Below are 20,145 nucleotides of genomic sequence, written 5' to 3'. Positions count from 1 at the left end.
TCTTAATCGCCCATCAACGGTAACTGCCCCCCTCCCCTCCTTCCTTTTCAATGGTGTCCTTGGATCTGCAATTTACATATGCTGTTAAAACTGGTAGTATACACAGTACGTAGGTGTAGCACTCACACAGTCACGCAACAAAATCAATTACAGAAGTTTATTAAAGTTTTAGAACATGTACCAGTAGACGCCACTCAAAAAGGGCACACCATCTATTTCTTAAAGTCGTCTCTCAATGACCTTGATCACTACCAATAGCACACATGATCTAATCAAAGAATAATCGATTGCTGTTAAGCATGAAGTTGAACCTTTTTCAGCTTGCCTGATGTTCAGTATGAAAGTATACCATACTTCATTGAACCTACGTGCAATTTTATAGTAAGCAATCAACTCCCCAAGCCTCTCTGTATGAATAGCTTCATGATCCACATGCCAATATAAGATTGAATTCATGATAAAAATCGCAAATTGGTGAATAAAATGGAAATGAAATTTCGATATTATGAAATTGAGGCAAAAACAAAATCTAAGCATAGTAGCTTACCTGCATATAATTCATCTTGTCAAAAGTAAGTGCCTTGTTTTTTACATTTGGGCCTGGTCCATTCTGCAACATCAGTACACCTTAATTCTACAAATCATTACTTATAATATCATTGTTCCGTAGAAGAGTAGATCATTACGAAAATATATTCCTGAAATATAAAGAGCGCATATTTTTGACGCAACGTTTCTATGATATCTGGAAAAGAACGATAAGTTGATCATAATATAGAATCAAGGTCACTAAAAATCTTTCACACATAAACACTGAGTGGTGGCCAATGGGTACGGATGCTAAATGTGGAATGGGACACAAACTTTAAAATCAATTTAATAGTTCTTTCCAGGTAATCAGCACGATTGCAGACCATGACAACCATAGCTGCCACTGGTACCTATTGGTTTTAGCATATGAGAAAGCTAATGAGTCAGGTGCTTAATTTATGTTCCTGAAAATGAGAACACGGGCGTAAATTAAATGAGTTGAACCTCTATTTTCTCGGTCAACTTTTCATGGCCTTTCCCTACACAACAAAATAGACTAATTGAACACAAAGTCTCAGTAAAACATCAAGCTAAAGTAAGAACGACATATTAACAAATTGATGAACTCAAGTGAATTTTTTTGTAGTTATAAACTGGGCAAGAAACAGGCTCTTTTGTGAATTCTTATCTCCACTTATTTTCATTTGAAATTTGAATCACAAATTCAGACTTGTCATAGGTGCACCCATCCTAGACCTACTCTATCTCAAGCGTGTAACTTCAAAGTTTCATGGAATAAGGTACAATAGTGCTGGTACAACCACACATTCACACCCACTATTTTGATAGTTTTACTTCAGGGATTTGCTGGGTTAGTTTTAATTTAGTAATAAAGCACGCATCTACCTACGTTGAATCAAAATCCTGACGAAGATTAATATCTTAAGCTTTAAGATCTTTGTTATAAGTTTCTGCTTTGTGAAAACATGGTCATTGCAGCTACACACCACAACTTCTTGCAAACTCACCACACCAGATTACCACCCATAACAGACAAACGAATCAATACCAGGAATTCGCATAAACTAAAATTAGCATACCTCACGTATCGGCACATGTACATGGTCCGTTAACAGCGTGAACTGTTCTTTCTTCGGCAGTGGTGACGACATGAAAGTATTTAACAGCCTGCACTGAAATTGTTGTATAAAGGGGTTATCATAAGACTGTATTCGTAACGACCGATTAGTGAGCACAATTTTCATAGCAAGTACCATCTCCAGTTAAACACACAAAGTTGATGCGTAAGTGCAATAATCTAGATAAAAAAATAAAAGCAAAGCACCAAAATAACCCAGAAATTTAAATTGTGCCAAATTATTGCATGCAATCAATTTAAACCTAAAAACCCCCAAATCGTTGCATGCAATCTATTTAAACCCAAATCAATGCATGCAATCTATTTTTAAACCCAAAAAATGAACTCGAAATTATTTAATTTAACTCACAATCAATAATCTACCTAAATAGTTAACATAGAGGAAGAAATTCTGAATAATGAATAAGACAACTTACCTGCTACTTCGTATAATCTTCTTCGTCATCGCCATTGTTGTTGATTCGATTCGATAATTGAATTTCTTTCTGGAAGAGGAATTATGGTGATTGTTTTGGCTAGGGTTAGACTTAGGGTTCCTACAAAAGGGGCGATTTCGCCATATAATTGATTGATATTGATGAAGAAATTCGCAAAAGATCCACAAAAAGTAGAGGATAGAGGAAACTGAAATGGAACACAACACATCAGCACATGAGAAATATAGAAATGGAGAATGAGGAGCAGTGTGGGACTCGAAAAGAGGGATAAAAAAAGAAAAAAGCACCCATAATTAGATTAAATTAGCATATGGCAGCCATGGCAACGATAAATCCCAAAGTCGAAAAAGAAGAGGACATAGAAGGGGAAAGAGACGAAGAGAAGAGGAATGACAGAGAGAAAAGCTTTGATAAGTCATAAAATAATGAAATGAAAGGGGCAAAATAGGGAGAAATGGTAAAAGATACCGTTCTGGCAACAGTAACCCAAGTTTGGGTTTTTTAAAGAGTGTAGAAAGTATTGATTTTTGCTAAGCCTCGGTTTGGGCTACTTTTTCTTTCAAGCTTTCCAACTCAGCTATTTGTTGGAGGGCTGCATTCAATTGTTCTTCAATGGTAGGTTGGGCCATTTTTGTAGGTTATTTGAATTTTTATAAGATGAGAAAAAATATTTAAAGAGCTAGATTCCCCACGGTGGGCACCAATTGTTTTGTATGGATTTTGCGCAAGGCGAAATCAGGTCAGGGTAAGTCTAGGCAGGGTTAACCAGTTCTAATCAATCTGTGAGTAAGGGTGACATGGTATAATATAAGAAGAGCAAAAAATAAGAAAAAGGAATAACAATAAGACAAGGAATTTTGTACGTGGAAAACCCTTAAATGGTAAAAAACCACGGGCACCAAACCAGGAGAGGATTTTACTATTATATTGAATATTTAGCACAATTGATCGTGATTAGCTTAAGTGTTGTAAGAGAATATCGTATGCTTATATTAATCTTGTTCCCTTCGAATGATTTCCAAGTGCTTCTTTTATAGTAGTGCTGAACGGCTGGATTATCTCATCATTAATGCCAAATATTCTGTCTTTATTGCTCGTAATAATGCCCATTGTTATGCCCTTAATTCCTGTCTTTAATTGCAGAATCTTTCCAATTAATGCTGCTAATTACTGCACGTATATTCTTCTTATAATATGACTTCTTGGTCAAATATCGTCCTGATATTTTGACCGTTGACCTCTCCATGGCCTGGCGCCTATCTTCATGTGTCCTGGTAGCTTGACATCCTAACACCCTGACAGTCAGGCAAAGGTAAGATATTGATCAGGGATATCTGCGGATTTCCAGGCCAAACAATTGCCCCTTATTTCCTTATTTTCGATGAGTCAGGACAAAAATAAGGAGATAACTTCCAACTATGGAATATTGCTCAACGGTAGGATCGTGACTAATCAGTTTCTGTAATGGCTAGCTGATCAGTTTATGACGCATGTTGCACTTACTGCAACCTCTTCAATAATTACCCTTTCAAGTTGCGGTTGAAACGCTAGTTTCACAAACTATAAATACTCTTTTACTTCATTGAATTAATCTTCTTCAAAATTCTCTCTAACTTAATCTTCTCCTTCTTCACGTTCTTCTAATTTCTCGATTTAATCTTTAACCTATCTTAAATAATCAACAATGGCCGCAAAAAAGAAATCCTCCAGGGGAGCAACGTCACCTGGAACTCCATTTGTTCCTAATTATGAAGAGACTACTTCTGAAAACCTCCCTTCGTCTTCTGCTGCTCAACCTTCCATGGTTGATAAACCGAATGATTCTCCTCTCGAGATGATTTCAATTTTCCATGGTGATTTTGAATTCAAACCCACAAAAGCTCTGAAAGATGATCAGTCTATCTCGAATCGTTTGAAATTAAACCTGAATTTGAAAATGTGTCGAAAGATAAGGGAATCATTCATGTTGATTCCGAAGTTTGAATCCCTGAAAATTCTCCTGTTAGGGCTGACTGGGCATGTCCTGGTTGGTTCTGTATTCATCACTGGGCCTTCAGGGCAGGTTGTAAGCTTCCTTTCTCTCCACTTATGGTGGATGTTATCAAAGAAATTGGCGTCCCTTCTTATCAACTGATACCCATGGTATGGAAAGTAGTCTGCTTTGTCGAGTATCTCTGTAAAAAACACAATATCTCTTTCTCCCTTGATGACTTGAAAGCCTGCTACGCTGTCAAGACCAATAGTCTTGGCCGCATAAGCTTCAAGGTCAGGCCTTCCACTACTCCCCTCCTTAGCAATCTGGATAGCGGCCATGACAAGAACTGGGCTGCTGGGTATATGTTTATCAGGACTAATTCTGTGGGCCCTGATCTGGCATATTTAAATTGTGAGGCCTGTGTTGCTGGTGAGTACTTTGGCTTTTTCTTTTGTCCTGCATGTTTATTCATTAGTTTTTTAAAAATAAGCAAATTATATTGAATCATACCTCTTTTGTGCGCAGTTGATGATTGGGTTACTGAAACTGAGTACCCTACTGCAAATATTTTTGCTTTTCTAGCTATTCCTCCATTGGAGAGGGCCTGGCCTCTGTTTTGTGGGGCTGGCCATCTTCCCCGTTGCCTGAAAGCTGATGGTGCTACTAGGGCGCCTAAACCTTCAAAGGCTGTTAGTGCCTCCACTTCAGGCATTAAGTCTATTTTGTTTTCTCTTTTCTTTCTATTTTGGCTCTTCCATGATAGTTTGTTTTTATTGCTAATGCAGTGTCTCGTATTATAGCCACCAGGTCATCTGCTCGCCTCGCCAGGCTCGGTATGGCTGACCTTTCAGCCAGGTTGGCTAAGATTAAGAAGGAAGGCTCCCAGGGAGGCGGAAATGCTGAGCTTGTTATTGATTTAACCGAGTTGCCTGATGCTTCCAAGGTTTCTACTTTTTCTGCTACCTCTGCTGAAACAAGTTCAGCAGCTCAGAAGAGAAAACTAGGGGATGTTGATTTGTTTGCCCCAGTCAGGGAAGTGCGAGCCAGGGTAGATAATGTGGCGGCTGCCAAGGTGAAAATCAGGGATTATGCTGTTTCCAAGTCAGATGTTATGCTCACCCTTGATCCTATCGAGACTGCTACTCAGGCAGTTGCTTCAGTAGATCACTCTGTCAGCCTTTTAGCAAGTGCCTTGGCTGCTGTAAGGGAGGTATGCTATTTTTATTATTATGTATATTTCGTAATATGTGTATTTTATTTAGAGGTTTTTATTATTATGACATAATATTTATACTATTCTTTTTATTTTTGTTCAGGATGTCGCGGCCTGTCTCCACAACGCTTATCAGGCTACTTCTCTGGCAGCCAGGATTGACCTTATGAGGTCCGACCATGATAAGGTGAAGTCTAAACTAGATTTTGCTCGGGCTGACCTGGCTGCTAAGGCTGCTGATTTGGCAAAGGCGCAGGCTGAGAGGGATGCTGCTAAGGCTGAGGCAGGCTTAAACAAACAGATTTTACAGGAGGCGCTAGATAGGAATGAAGAGCTCACCTCGGAGAGGGATGATTTGGATTCAAGCTTGATGATGCCTCCCTGTATTTTTATTTTAAGGGAAAAGTGGGTGCCATGTCTAAGCCGGTGGAGGTCAGGGCAAATTGGAACCCTGAAGCTGAGATGACCTTTGCTGCTTCTAAGTATCCTGACCTGCATAATATGGGAAATGAACATGAGGTCAACTCTCCAGGGGAGCAAGATGTCGATGCTGAAGCTGATCAGGTCAAGAGTGGGAGTGTTGATGTTGTTTCTAAGGAGAAGTAGTAATTTAAATTTTCTTTGTTGGTATTGGCCCATCCAGGGGGGATGTCCCTGGACAAATAATTTTATTTTCTCTATTTCTGCGCAGGTCAGGGAGGCTATCCCTGGCCTTTATGAATATTTTGGTGCCTTTGCGCTAGGGGGTAAGGACTTTATTAATATGATATTAATGGCCTTCCTTTGCTTATTTTTCTTATTTCCTGATGTTTTGTTTGCTTTTGAATTTCTTTTGAACCTGTGAACTTTGTTTTTCCAATCTTGTGGACCTGTCAAAATCTTTATTTTGTTAACATGTAATACATTTTAGAACTTGTTCTGTCATTTGAGCTGTCGTGAGTAATTCAACCAAGTATGGTTTTTTCCATAGTGGTTGAAGGGGTGGGAAAACCGGCCTGACAGGAGGGCTTATGTCCCCTGCCTGACTGGAGGGCTTGGTACTCGGCCTGACAGGAGGGCTTTTTAGACTGATGTCCGGGATAAAACTCCCTTGCACCGTCTTGCTGCATCCAGCTGGTTGTAAATGCGTGCAGTAAATCTAGTCAGGCAGGCTATTATTTCATGCCTGATTGGTCCTGACATTTACTGTATCCGGTGATGGTTACCAACTCGTTAGGCACAATTAAGTGCAAAATTTTGTTTCAGAAATTGATATATAGTTGAGTAGCCATCAATCCTGAATATTTATGCATAAAAACATTTATCATGTATAATTGCTCAGGATTCAAAAATAAGAGAAATTGGGTTAGTTAAATGTATAGACATGGTGATTTTTCTGCTGATTTTTCTTTTTGTTATTTAGAAAAACTTTTCGTAGGACAAGGTCTCCTTCCCTGAATACTCTAATTCAAACAATTTTGTTGTAAGTCCTGGCTACTGCCTGTTGGTACGATGCCATCCTGATTTTGGCAGCGTCTCTTAGTTCTTCTGTTAGGATCAGGTTGTCTTGCATCAGGTCTCTGTTTGCTTTAACGTTGTTCAGGTTATATCTTGATGTCGGCACCCGAACTTCTGCAGGGATGACAACGTCACAGCCATACACCAAAAACTAGGGTGTTTGGCCTGTCGATGTTTTTGAGGTCATTCTATCTGCCCATAACACTAATGGAAGTTCTTCAACCCATCTGTCTCGTCTTCTCTTTAGTTTCTTCTTTAGGCAGCTTATGACTACCTTATTACTGGATTCAGCGTGGCCATTAGCTTTTGGATATCCAGGGGTTGATGTTACCAGGTTGATATTCCATTCTTGGCAAAATGATTTGGTCTTTTTCCCACAAACTGGGTTCCATTGTCACATACTATTTCTGATGGGACTCCATATCTGCAAATAATATTCGTTCTGATGAAAGATATTACTTCTTTTTCGGTTATCAGCCTGAATGAGTCAGCTTCAATCCATTTGGAGAAGTAATTAGTCATAACCAACATGAATACTTTTTGTCCTGGAGCTATAGGTAGCTTTCCTACAATATCCATGCCCCACTTCATGAATGGCTAGGGTGAGTAAATTGAATGAAGGAGCTTAGATGGCTGATGTATTATTGGTGCATGAACTTGACAGGCTTCGCATTTTGAAGAGTATTCCACGCAGTCAGCCCGCAGTGTTGGCTAGTAATAGCCTGTGCTGAGTACTTTACTTGCCAGGCTTTTTCCTCCTTTATGGTTACCACAATGTCCATCGTGTATTTCTTGAAGTACTTGTTTGGCTTCGTCAAGCTCCAAGCATCTCAGGTATGGTCTAGCCTGCGATCTCTTGAATAAAGTGTTATTGATAATAGCATAGGTTGAACCTCTAATTTTAAAAGCCCTTGCTTCGTGTCTTCGCTGAGGTAGTATTCCTCGGAGAAACCAATCATAATAGCGTTTGGTCCAATAATTATTATCCTGATCTACAGGGTTGACTTGTTCAGTCTTGTTGATAGCCGACTCTAATAACTGAACAATTGGTATTTTATCGAAAACTGTAGGGGTAAAATTTGAACCTAGGCTGGCCAAAGCATCAGCCTGCGTGTTCAGGTCTCTTGGTATTTGATCTATATCAAATAAAGCAAATTTAGCGGTAAGTTTTTTGTATATTCCAAATACGAAATCATTTTGCATCCTTGGCCTTATAAATTCCCTTTATTTGATTAGCAATTAAAAGTGAATCAATTTTTACCTTTAGGTTTTGAACACCGAGGTCTAGACATACCTTTGAGCCTGCTATCAGAGCTTCATATTACGCTTCATAGCTCATAGCCTGAACTATCATGCCTCCCTGTGGAAATTTAAGCACTAATCCTAACCCTGTCCCGCTGGCATTAGATGCCCCATCTATGAACAAAGTCTATTCTTGGTCTGGGGTTTTGCTTTCTAATTGATTAACCTCTTTTTTCAGGTCAGGTTCTAGGTTAGGGCTGAAATCAGCCACAAAGTCTGCTAAGGCATTCGATTTGATCGCTGCCCTGGGTTCAAAGGAAATATCATATGTACTAAGTTGAACTGACCACTTGGCCATCCTACCTGATAATTCAGGCTTGCGTAGGACAAATTTTAGGGTAAGTTGGTCCTGACTATAATGGGGTGGCTTTCAAAATAGGGACGTAGCTTAGTACATGACATAATTAAAGCTAAGACATATTTTTCAAGTAATCCATACCTCATTTCGGCATCCATCAGGCTCTTACTTACATAATAGATAGGATGTTATTGGCCTTCCTGTTCTTTTACAAGGACTGCACTGACTACTGTGTCAGTGATGGATAAGTATACTGACAGAGGTTCCCCTTCTCTGGTTTAGCTAGTAAGTGTGGAGATGACATATAAGATTTTAGGTCTTGAAAGGCTGCTTCATGTTTGTCCGTCCACTGGAATTACTTGTTTCTTCTAAGGAGGTTGTTAAATATTTTACACATTTCAGAGGATCTTGATATGAACTAGCTCAGGGCGGCTACCCGGCCTGTCAATTTCTGAATAACTTTGACAGCCTTGGGTGACTGAAGTTCCAGGGTAGCTTTTATCTGTGCTGGGCTGGCTTCTATGCCTCTCTTCGTAACCATGTAACCAAGGAACTTACCTGCAGAGACTCCAAAGTTCCATTTTGTAGGGTTGAGCTTCATGTTGTATTTTTCCAAGATTTGGAACGCTACTTCCAAATGCTTCACATGATCTTCTACATTCTTGGATTTTACTACTATGTCGTCTATTTAGACTTCCATGATATCATCTATTTGATCCTTGAACATCATGTTGACAAGGCGCTGGTACGTTGCCCCTGCATTCTTCAGGCCGAAAGGCATAGCTGTGTAACAGTATATGCCTCGGTCTGTAATGAATGCAGTACTCTCCTGGTCAGCAGGGTGCATTTTTATTTGATTGAATCCACTGGAGGCATCCATGAATGTCAGCATTTCATGCCCTGCTGTGGCGTCTACCATGGCATCAATATGTGGCAAAGGAAATAGGTCTTTAGGGCAGGCTTTGTTCAGGTCAGTGTAATCTACGCAAACTCTCCATTTTCCATTCTTTTTCTGCACAACAACCACGTTAGCCAGCCACTCAGGGTATATTACTTCCCTGATCATTCCCATATCCAGAAGTTTTTCCATTTCCTCGTTGGTTATTGTATTTCTTTCAGCTGCACATTTCCGTCTTTTCTGTTTACAGGTTTAAAAGATGGATCAATATTAAGTTTGTGTATAATTATATCAGCATTAATTCCAGTCATATCAAAATGAGACTAAGCAAACCAAGATGATTTATTTTTAAGGAATTTACCAGTTCTGACCTGACATAATCTGGGGTATTAGATCCTACTAAAACATATCTGTCAGGGTACTCTGGGTCTAGGATTACCTGATCTGTTTCCATTCCGAAAGGTGCTACATAAGTACTCCTGACAGGGTACGGTAATTGCTATGGGAGGGACTTACCTTCCTTGGAAGGTTTCAAGGCTGTTGTATAACATTCTTGGGCTGTCTTGTTATCTCCTTTGATTGTGGTTATGCCCCAATTTGTTGGTATTTTGATACATTGGTAATGTGCTTCTGGTTTGACATTATGAATTCGGGGTCTGCCCAGAATTGCATTATAGGATGACAAGCAATCTTGGACTCCAAATTTCTCATAGGATGAGACTCCTTCAACGTAGGTTGGAAGATGGATTTCTCCTAATGTGCTTCTGGTTTATCCACTGAACCCTACCAAATCGCTGGACTTTTTGGTGATCTGATCCTCATTGATTTTCATGGCTTTCAGCACATCAAGCATGATCAAGTTCACTGAGCTGCCTCCATCTTCTAGGATCCTTCTTATTGTGGAGGTTCCAATCTGCATAGAAATTACCAGGCCATCATGATGAACATCAGGGATGCCTACCAGGTCACAATCACTGAAAGTGATTGTTGGGAGGTGATCCGGTTTATAGGGTGATGCAATCCTTGGCGTCCTGGCTATCTTTTTTGCTGCTGAACTGTTCAGGCCGCAAATTTCTGATCCACCAGATATGAATTTCACTTCATAGATTGGGGGTGGTGGAGGAAGGCTGCGATCCTGTTTATGCTCCATGTTCTCTTTGCCCTGGTCTGCGTTCCTGCCTTTCGTCTTGATCAGGTCTTTTAAGTATCCGGATTTTAGCAGGTAAGCCACTTCTTTCCTTAGGGTAAAGCAATCATCCGTCGTGTGTCCAACGTCCATGTACAATTCGCACAACTTGGAGTTGTCTCTCCTTGGGTTAGGATTTTCTACCTTCCTGGGCTATCTGACTACTAGTCCCATGTTGTCAAGCCTTTGGATCAGTCCCGCAATATCAGCACTAAAGTTATGCTCAGAATTAAGCGGAAAAATTTTAGCCTTACCTTGATACTCATGTGCCAGGTTGACTTCTGAATGGTCTAGCCTGGAATATCGAGTAGGTCTGTAATTGTTTCTTTTGTTGCTTTTCTTGTTGCTCTTTTCATAGTCCTTTGGTCCACTGGATGATCCGATTTTGTAGCTCTTGTCTTCTTTCAGTCTGATAAAGGCAAGGGTTTTAGTCTCAACATCTTCGAAGGTATGGCAGGGATACTTAGTGAGCTCATTGTACATGTCACTATGAGGTACTAACCCCTGCCTGAATGCCTCTACTGCTGTTTCAACGTCACACCTGGGAATGGACACTTTCTCTTTGTTGAACATGGCGAGAAACACCCTAAGAGTCTCCTCTGGCTTCTGTGTAATCCTGTAAAGGTCACTAGACCGTTTCTCTAACTCCCTGCTGCTTGCAAAATGCTGGTTAATGTTGTTGATCAGGTTGGCAAATGAGTGGATGCTCCCAGTTGGCAGGTTGATGTACCATTGTAGAGCAGGTCCGGTCAGGGTTGTTCCAAATCCCTTACACATGCAAACTTACCTGAGCTCGCTGGGAATGGATGCAGCCAACATTTTCAGTTTGTAGAGAGCCACGTGATTCTGTGAATCCGTAGTTCCATCTTAGATTTTCATAGACGGAACCACAAACTTTTTGGGCAAGTCCACTTTTGCTATTTCATCAATGAAAGGCGAATCAGCATAGCTGTCAGGGGCAACTTCTTTTAAACTAGCAGGTACTCCAGGTATCTTCTCAAATTTTTCATTTAGCTTCTTGATTTCCTGGACCACTGCCATCATGATGGCTGCTTCAGATTCATCATGTTTATCATTGTCATTGTTTGGCTCACCATCGTCATCAGTATTGGTGAAATTAAAACCACTCGGGCTCCCAAAACTGGAAAAATCAATGTTTTTGATAATCGATTCAAATAGTGTACCTGGATGGAATCTGGAGCCTGCTCCCTGTGTTTTCTCCAAATTTTGTTCCAGAGCTGACTCAGATTCTCTTAACTGAAGGATTTCAGACTCGGTTTGGGCTACTTTTTCTTTCAAGCTTTACAACTCAGCTATTTGTTGGAGGGCTGCGTTCAATTGTTTTTCAATGGTAGACTTGGCCATTTTTGTAGGTTATTTGAATTTTTGTAAGATGAGAAAAAAATATTTAAAGAGCTAGATGCCCCACGGTGGGCGCCAATTGTTTTGTATGGATTTTGCGCGAGGCGAAATCAGGTTAGGGTAAGTCTAGGCAGGGTTAACTAGCTCTGATCAATCTGTGAGTAAGGGTGACAGGGTACAATATAAGAAGAGGAAAAAATACAATAAAGGAATAATAATAAGACAAGGAATTTTGTACGTGGAAAACCCTTAAATGGGAAAAACCTTAATCTTTCCAATTAATGCTGCTAATTACTGCGCGTATATTCTTCTTATAATATGACTTCTTGGTCAAATATCGTCCTGATATTTTGACTGTTGTCCTCCCCATGGCCTGGTGCCTATCTTCATGTGTCCTGGTAGCTTGACATCCTGACACCCTGACAGTCAGTCCAAGGTAAGATATTGATCAGGGATATCTGCGGATTTCCAGTCCCAACAGTACACTAGGTCACGTGAAAGTTGATTCGATTAAAAAGCTTATGTCTATGTCGCTTATACTATCGTTATCTTCAGAATTTTTTGAAAAATGTACTAGTTGTGTCGACGCTAAATTTGCTAAAAAAACCTAGTAGACATGTTACAAATAGACATACAAATCTTCTTGAGTTAATACACACCGACCTAGCTGACTTTAAAAACACTATGAGCAGAGGAGGTAAACATTACTACGTCACGTTTATTGATGATTGTTCTAGATACACAAAAGTGTACATCCTTAAAAATAAAAGTGAAGCTGAGGACATGTTTTTAAAGTTCAAAGCTAAGGTAGAAAATCAACTTGATAGAGAGATTAAAAGAGTTGGGTCTGATCGAGGTGGTGAATATGGCCCAAATTATTTAGTAGATCTCTGTGAGAAAAATTGTTTAATTTATGAAAAGAGTCCACCTTACTTACCTCAGTCAAATGGAGTAGCTGGACGCAAAAATATAACTTTGAAAGAAATAGTGAATGCTATGATTTTAAGTTCTGGCCTTTCTGATGATATGTGGGGGGAAGCGGTGCTTTCAGCTTGTCGCATTCTTAACAGGGTACCTCATGAGAAACTAGACAAGGCACCCTATGAGATATGGAAGGGTTATGCTTCCAACTTGAGTTTCCTTAAGGTGTGGGGGTGTTTGGCTAAAGTAGGCTTACCTAACTTTAAGAGGCCTACCATTAGGCCTAAGACTTATGACTGCATTTTCATTGGTTATGCTCAAAATAGTCCTGCTTATAGATTCATGTCATTGAGTGACCGTTCTATTTCTGAGGCTAGAGACGCCGAATTTTTTGAGCATGTTTTTCCTTTAAATGCACCATTGCCTATTGTTCCTGTTTTTCCTGTTAATCCTGTTGATAGTTCTATGCATGCTAGTAGTAGTATCTCTGTTGATCATGCTTTTGAACCTAGAAGGAGTAGAAGGCCTAGAATTGAAAAGAACTTCGGTAGTGATTTTGTTACAACTGATTCTGTTAGAACTCACCTAACTGAAAATGCATGTAATATTTGCGCTTGTGATAACCTTAGCTTGTTTCTGCTTTTTTAATAGAAAATGATCCAAAAACATATGGCGAGGCTATGAAATCTATTGATGCTAATTTTTGGAAAGAAGCTATTAAAAATGAACTTGATTCTATTGTTTCTAATCAGACTTGGGAGTTGACTGATTTGCCTAAAGGTAGAAAACTCATTAGTAGCAAATAGATTTTTAAAAAGAAAATGAGACCTGATGGCACAATAGAACTGTTCAAGGCCAGACTTGTGGTTAGGGGGTTTACACAAAATAAAGACATTGATTATTTTGATACTTACTCACCCGTGACCAAAATTTCCACCATTAGAACTCTGATTGCTTTGGCTGCTATTCATAATCTTGTAGTACATCAGATGGATGGTAAAATTGCCTTTTTGAATGGTGACCTAAAGGAAGAGATCTATATGTCTCAACCCGAGGGGTTTGGGGTAAAGGGTCAAGAGAGTAAAGTGTGTAAACTGAGAAAATCACTATATGGTCTTAAATAAGCACCTAAACAGTGGTATGAGAAATTTCACAACACTTTAATTGATGATGTTTATATTACCAGCAATTCTGATTCATGTGTTTATTCTAAACTGTTTGGGCCAGATTGTGTGATTATATGCTTATATGTTGATGACATGCTAATTCGTGGTAGTAATTTATTTGTTGTAAATAAAACCAAATAATTTTCGTCATCACGTTTTGAGATGAAAGACTTAGGGGAAGTTGATGTTATTCTTAGAGTTAGAGTCGTTAAAAACTCAAATGGAATATCCTTAAGTCAATCTCATTATGTTGAAAAAGTGTTGAAAAAATTGAACAGTTTTGATGTTATACCCGTTAGAACGCCCTATGATGCTAGTGTATCTTTGTGTAAAAACTTGGGTGATAGTGTCTCCCAAGAAGAGTATGCTAAAATTTTAGGAAGTGTGATGTTCCTCATGAACTGTACTCGACCAGACATTGCTTATGTTGTTAGTAGACCGAGCTGATATACACACAACCCTAGTGCTGAACATTGGAACGCACTTCGTCGTTTACTCAAATACTTTAAAGGAACAATTGATTTGTCTTTGCATTATGGTAAACTTCCTGCTGTTTTAGAAGGATATTATGATGCAAACTGGGTTTCAGGTAATGATGAAATCTGTTCCACTAATGGTTATGTGTTTACCTTAGGTGGAGGTGCTATATCGTGGAAGTCTGCAAAATAAACTTGTATAACATGCTCTACCATAGAGTCTGTGTTTATTGCTCTTGAGTTGGCAGGTCAAGAAGCAGATTGGTTAAGGAACTTACTAGTAGACGTGCCTATGTGGGGGGGGGGGGGGGGGGACAGGTTGCACCCGTCTCCTTACATTGTGATTGTCAAGCGGTAATCTATGTTGCTAAGAATAATGTCTATAATGGTAAGAGACGACATATTCAAATCAGGCATGGTGTGGTAAAACAACTCGAGAAAAATAGAGTGATTGCTTTGGACTATGTGAAGTCCGAACGTAATCTTGCCGGCCCTTTTTACAAAGTGGTTAACACGGAGAGTAGTCCTTGAGATGTCGAGGGGAATGGGGCTTAGGTCCTTGAGTTAAGATTGAGTGATTCTTGATGGACTCTATAGTTTCCATTCCTATGGCATTTAACAATCCATAGCCATTTATGGTGGTGCTTTTGAGACGCACTTGATGGATTGTGTTTTATTTGAGTTTGGACTTTTGTCCTTAATAGATCTTATGAGAAGTGCTATAGAGAAGTACTTGAGCTACCTATCGGGGTGTGATGGTTTAGCCACCATCTATGTGAGAGTACTCAAATCCTCGCTAGAGCACTCACCTAAACCAGGGTAAACGCATGGCTTTAAAAAGGCGTTGCACTTTGAAATCGCGGAACAAACAGTTCTTGAAAGTATGATATGTGTTGTAGGGGTCTCAAACCAAAATCTAGCGAGGAATTCAAATAGGAAGATATTCACTTGTTGAAAGTAATTTGTTGCCTCATTTCACTAATACGTCAATTCAAGTCGAAAGACATTGAACGTTTAAGTATCCACCCTTCCTTACCTTGAAATTTTTCTTTAGCTCTTTCTTCGCCATCAGTGGGGGATTGTTGGCAATGATGGCTTCATCAAGCCAAAGTCAACTTCAATATGGAACACATATTGTCCCACATCGGTGGGTATTCTTGTTTTTTTACTTGTTTATAATACTACTTGTCTTTGTAGTGTTCAATAGAGTGAACCAAGAGGGTTTTGTTGAGATTGTTGGGCTTGTGGGTTTGGGTCAAAACACACACGCGCGCGCGCCGGCTTGGCCCGACCCCACTCGAGCTCAGGCTCGGGTAGAGCACCTGCGGTGCGGGCCAACGACCCAGTTTTACCTTTTTGGGCTTGTGTGTAGATGGAATGTCCACATTCATTGTACCCGTGTTTATATTCTAAATATGTTAGTCAAACGTGGTTAATGGCTTCAATTAAGGGGCGCTTAATTAGCTCCATTAAACTGTTTTGACTGGAGCGTTTTGCTCTATAACAACTCTTTTTCCGACTATAAAAAGAGATGCTCCCTTCAGAATCTATACACAATACAATATGTTCTCTCAACAATTCTCTCTTCTCCTTCTCTGCTTCTAAATATATTTCTGGGTACTGTTACTGTTTATTCCAAGGCTTCTTTACACGAGTGGTTGTGTACGGGGGTCGCAGTGTTAACCTTGGGGAACTACCTGCGTCAGACGATTATCACCACGGTCGTGCCGATATAGTTTTCAAGTCTGTGGCTACCTTACCACGACACTGCTTTTCTATTCTCCTGTTTCGATAAGTTCTCTTTCATGTCCATTGTTGGCTCTTTACATTCCAACAATTTGAAAACTATATTCTTTGTCATAACAATGGTTGTAATTTTGAGCAAAACCATTCCTGATTTGTCGAAACATGAACCTGTAGATGGTCGTAGTTATAAGAGGTGGTCTCAGAAAATGCTTATGTTTTTTGAACAACTAGAAATCGACTAAGTTTTGTTTTTTGATCCTCCCTCTCCTCTTGCCGCTGCTAGTGCCGAGACTACTCCACCCCATCTGATACTGTTAAGTCAAATGAGGAGTCTATTAAGAAACATGATAAGATGAACAAAACTTCTAAATGTCATCTCCTTAATCATATGACTAGTACCCTTTTGGACTTATTTATTGTCCATAAATCTTCTAAGACCATTTGGGAGACCTTAGAGAAAAAATATGGGGATGATGATGCGGGTAAAAAGAAGTATGTTGTCGGGTAGTGGCTTGGGTTTCAAATGGTAGATGGCAAACCTATTATGGAACAAGTTCATATTTATGAGAACTTGTGTGCTGATGTGGTCAATGAGGGTATGAAATTAGATGAGATTTATTTGGCTAATGTCTTGCTAGAGAAATTTCACCCGTCCTGGAATGAGTACAAGAACCATTTGAAACACAAGAAAAAGGATTTGTCCCTACAAGAGCTGATAGGTCACATGAGGACTGAGGAATATAATCGTTTGAACGATCAGTTAGTCCAACTGTCTCTTACTACTACAAAAGCTAATCGCGTTGAAACTGTTAGGTCTTCAAATGGAGATAAGCTAAAGGGTAAGGGAAAGGCTAAAGCTGGTCAGGGTCAAGCTAAGGGTCAGAATGCTAAGAAATCGAGTCAAGGGAAATTCACCAAACCTACAACTAAGATCCAGAAACCAAAACAGAATCTGCTGTGCTATATTTGTGGAAAACCGGGTCATAAAGCTTACCAGTGTCCTCAAAAGAAAGTTGATGAAGCTAATCTTCCTGACAAAGATGACATCATTGCTGTTGTGGTGGTTGAGGCAAATTTGGTTGCGAATGCTAGTGATTGGATTCTGGATACAGGGGCTTCGAGGCATCTTTGTGCTAACAAGGAGATATTGGTCGAGTTCGAAGATGTGGCTGATGGTGAATGTGTGTACATGGTTAGCTCTTCTTCTGCTGTGATCAAGGCAAAGGCAAGATCTTTCTCAAACTGACCTCGGGGAAAACTCTTGCGCTTAATAATGTTTTGTATGTTCCTACCTTGCGTCAAAACCTCGTGTCTGGTGCCTTACTAAAAAAAGCTGGAATGAAACTTGTTTTTGAGGCTAACAAGGTTGTAATGTCGTGCAATGGGGATTTTGTGGGCAAGGGTTATCTCTATGGGGGTTTATTTATTTTAAACGTTGATTCTCCAATCATTAATAAGAATTCTTCTACTTCTGCTTATATTGCTAAGTCTATTGATATTTGGCATGGTAGACTAGGTCATGTGAATGTTGATTCGATTAAAAATCTTAAGTCTATGTCGCTTGTACCATCGTTATCTTCAGATGTTTTGAAAAATTTCCTAGTTGTGTCGAGGCTAAATTTGCTTAAAACCTAGTAGACCTGTTACAACTAGACATACAAATCTTCTTGAGTTAATTCACACCGACCTAGCTGACTTTAAAAACACTATGAGTAGAGGAGGTAAACATTACTACGTCACTTTTATTGATGATTGTTCTAGATACACTAAAGTGCACTTGCTTAAAAATAAAAGTGAAGCTGATGACATGTTTATAAAGTTCAAAGCTGAGGTAGAAAATCAACTTGATAGAAAGATAAAAAGAGTTGGGTCTGATCGAGGTGGTGAATATGGCTCAAATTATTTAGTAGATCTCTGTGAGAAAAATGATTTAATTCATGAAAAGAGTCCACCTTACTTACCTCAATCTAATGGAGCAGCTGAACGCAAAAATAGAACTTTGAAAGAAATGGTGAATGCTATGCTTTTAAGTTCTGGCCTTTCTGATGATATGTGGGGGGAGGCGGTGCTTTCAGCTTGTCACATTCTTAACATGGTACCTCATAAGAAACTAGACAAGACACCCTATAAGAGATGGAAGGGTTATGCTCCTAACTTGAGTTTGCTGAAAGTGTGGGGGTGTTTGGCTAAAGTAGTCTTACCTAGCATTAGGAGGCCTACCATTAGACCTAACACTTATGACGGCATTTTCATTGGTTATGCTCAAAATAGTTCTGCTTATAGATTCATGTCATTGAGTGACCGTTCTATTTCTGAGGCTACAGACGCCGAATTTTTTGAGCACGTTTTTCCTTTAAAGAAAGATGCATCATTGCCTGTTGTTCGTGTTTTGCCTGTTAATCCTGTTGATAGTTCTATGCATGCTAGTAGTAGTACCTCTGTTGATCATGCTTTTGAACCTAGAAGAAGTAGAAGGCCTAGAATTGAAAAGAACTTCGGTAGTGATTTTGTTAGAACTGATTTTGTTAGAACTCGCCTAACTGAAAATGCATGTGATATTTGCACTTGTGATGACCTTCTTTCTGCCTTTTTAATAGAAGATGACTCAAAAACATATGACGAGGCTATGAAATCTATTGATGCTAATTTTTAGAAAGAAGCTATTTAAAATGAACTTGATTCTATTGTATCTATTCAGACTTGGGAGTTGACTGATTTGCCTAATGGTAGTAAACCCATTAGTAGCAAATGGATTTTTAAAAAGAAAATGAGACCTGATGGCACAATAGAATGGTTCAAGGCTAGACTTGTGGTTAGGGGGTTTACACAAAAGAAAGAAATTGATTATTTTGATACTTACTCACCCGTGACCAAACTTTCCACCATTTGAACTCTGATTGCTTTGGTTGCCATTTATGGTGGTGCTTTTGGGACGCACTTGATGGATTGTGTTATAAGAAGTTTTACTGAGAAGTACTTGAGCTACCTATGGGGCCGGGGTGTGATGGTTTAGCCACCATCTATGTGAGAATACTCAAATCCTAGCTAGAGCACTCACCTAAATCAGGGTAAACGCATGGCTTTAAAAAGGCGTTACACTTTGAAATCGCGGAACAAACAGTTCTTGAAGTTATGGTTTGTGTTGTGGGGGTCTTAAACCGAAGTGCGGCGAGGAATTCAAATCGACAGATATTCACTTGTTGAAAGTAAGTCGTTGCCTCATTTCACTAATACGTCAATTCAAGTCGAAAGACATTGAACGTTTAAGTATCCACCCTTCCTTGCCCAGAAATTTTCTTTAGCTCTTTCTTCGCCATCAGTGGGGGATTGTTGGCAATGATGGCTTCATAAAGCCAAAGTCAACTTCAATATGGAACACATATTGTCCCACATTGGTGGGTATTCTTGTTTTTTCACTTGTTTATAATACTACTTGTCTTTGTAGTGTTCAATAGAGTGAACCAAGAGGGTTTTGTTGAAATTGTTGGGCTTGTGGGTTTGGGTCAAAATACACACGCGCACGCGCGCCGGTTTGGCCCAGCTCGGCTCGAGCTCGGGCTCGGGCTCGGGCTCGGGTTTGGGTTTGGGTAGAGCACCTGCGGTGCGAGCCAACGGCCCAATTTTACCTTTTTGGGCTTGTGTGTAGATGGACTGTCCACATTCATTGTACCCGTGTTTATATTCTAAATCTGTTAGTCAAACGTGGTCAATGGCTGCAATTAATGGGCATTTAATTAGCTCCATTAAACCGTTTTAACTGGAGCGTTTTGCTCTATAACAGCTCTTTTTCCGACTATAAAAAGAGCCGCTCCCTTCAGAATATATACACAATACAATTTGTTCTCTCAACAATTCTCTCTTCTCCTTCTCTGCTTCGAAATATATTTTTGGGTACTGTTACTGTTTATTCCAAGGCTTCTTTACACGAGTGGTTGTGTACGGGGGTCGCAGTGTTAATCTTGCGGAACTACCGGCGTC

The 20,145-nt window shown here is 39.7% G+C and overlaps 1 protein-coding gene and 2 long non-coding RNA genes across 3 annotated transcripts; 1 reads left to right on the top strand and 2 right to left on the bottom strand.

Annotated features, from left to right (window-relative positions):
• On the bottom strand, positions 1 to 619 carry LOC141592177 (uncharacterized). The gene is made up of 3 exons (XR_012521081.1): positions 548 to 619; positions 182 to 419; positions 1 to 65 (listed from the first exon to the last, which is right to left on the bottom strand). It is a non-coding gene; the product is annotated as an uncharacterized LOC141592177 (long non-coding RNA).
• Positions 620 to 698: 79 nt separating this feature from the next.
• LOC141592175 (uncharacterized) lies at positions 699 to 2,508 on the bottom strand. The gene is made up of 3 exons (XR_012521079.1): positions 2,107 to 2,508; positions 1,632 to 1,724; positions 699 to 745 (listed from the first exon to the last, which is right to left on the bottom strand). It is a non-coding gene; the product is annotated as an uncharacterized LOC141592175 (long non-coding RNA).
• Positions 2,509 to 16,690: 14,182 nt separating this feature from the next.
• On the top strand, positions 16,691 to 17,413 carry LOC141590104 (uncharacterized). The gene has a single exon (XM_074410715.1). It carries the CDS (start codon positions 16,691 to 16,693, stop codon positions 17,411 to 17,413), a length of 723 nt encoding a protein of 240 aa, XP_074266816.1.
• Positions 17,414 to 20,145: the final 2,732 nt, after the last annotated feature.

The sequence above is a fragment of the Silene latifolia genome, chromosome 7 (genome assembly GCF_048544455.1).
Source record: "Silene latifolia isolate original U9 population chromosome 7, ASM4854445v1, whole genome shotgun sequence".
NCBI lineage: Eukaryota > Viridiplantae > Streptophyta > Magnoliopsida > Caryophyllales > Caryophyllaceae > Silene > Silene latifolia.
Note: the sequence above shows the minus strand (reverse complement) of the source record. Positions and strands in the feature narration are given on the sequence as shown.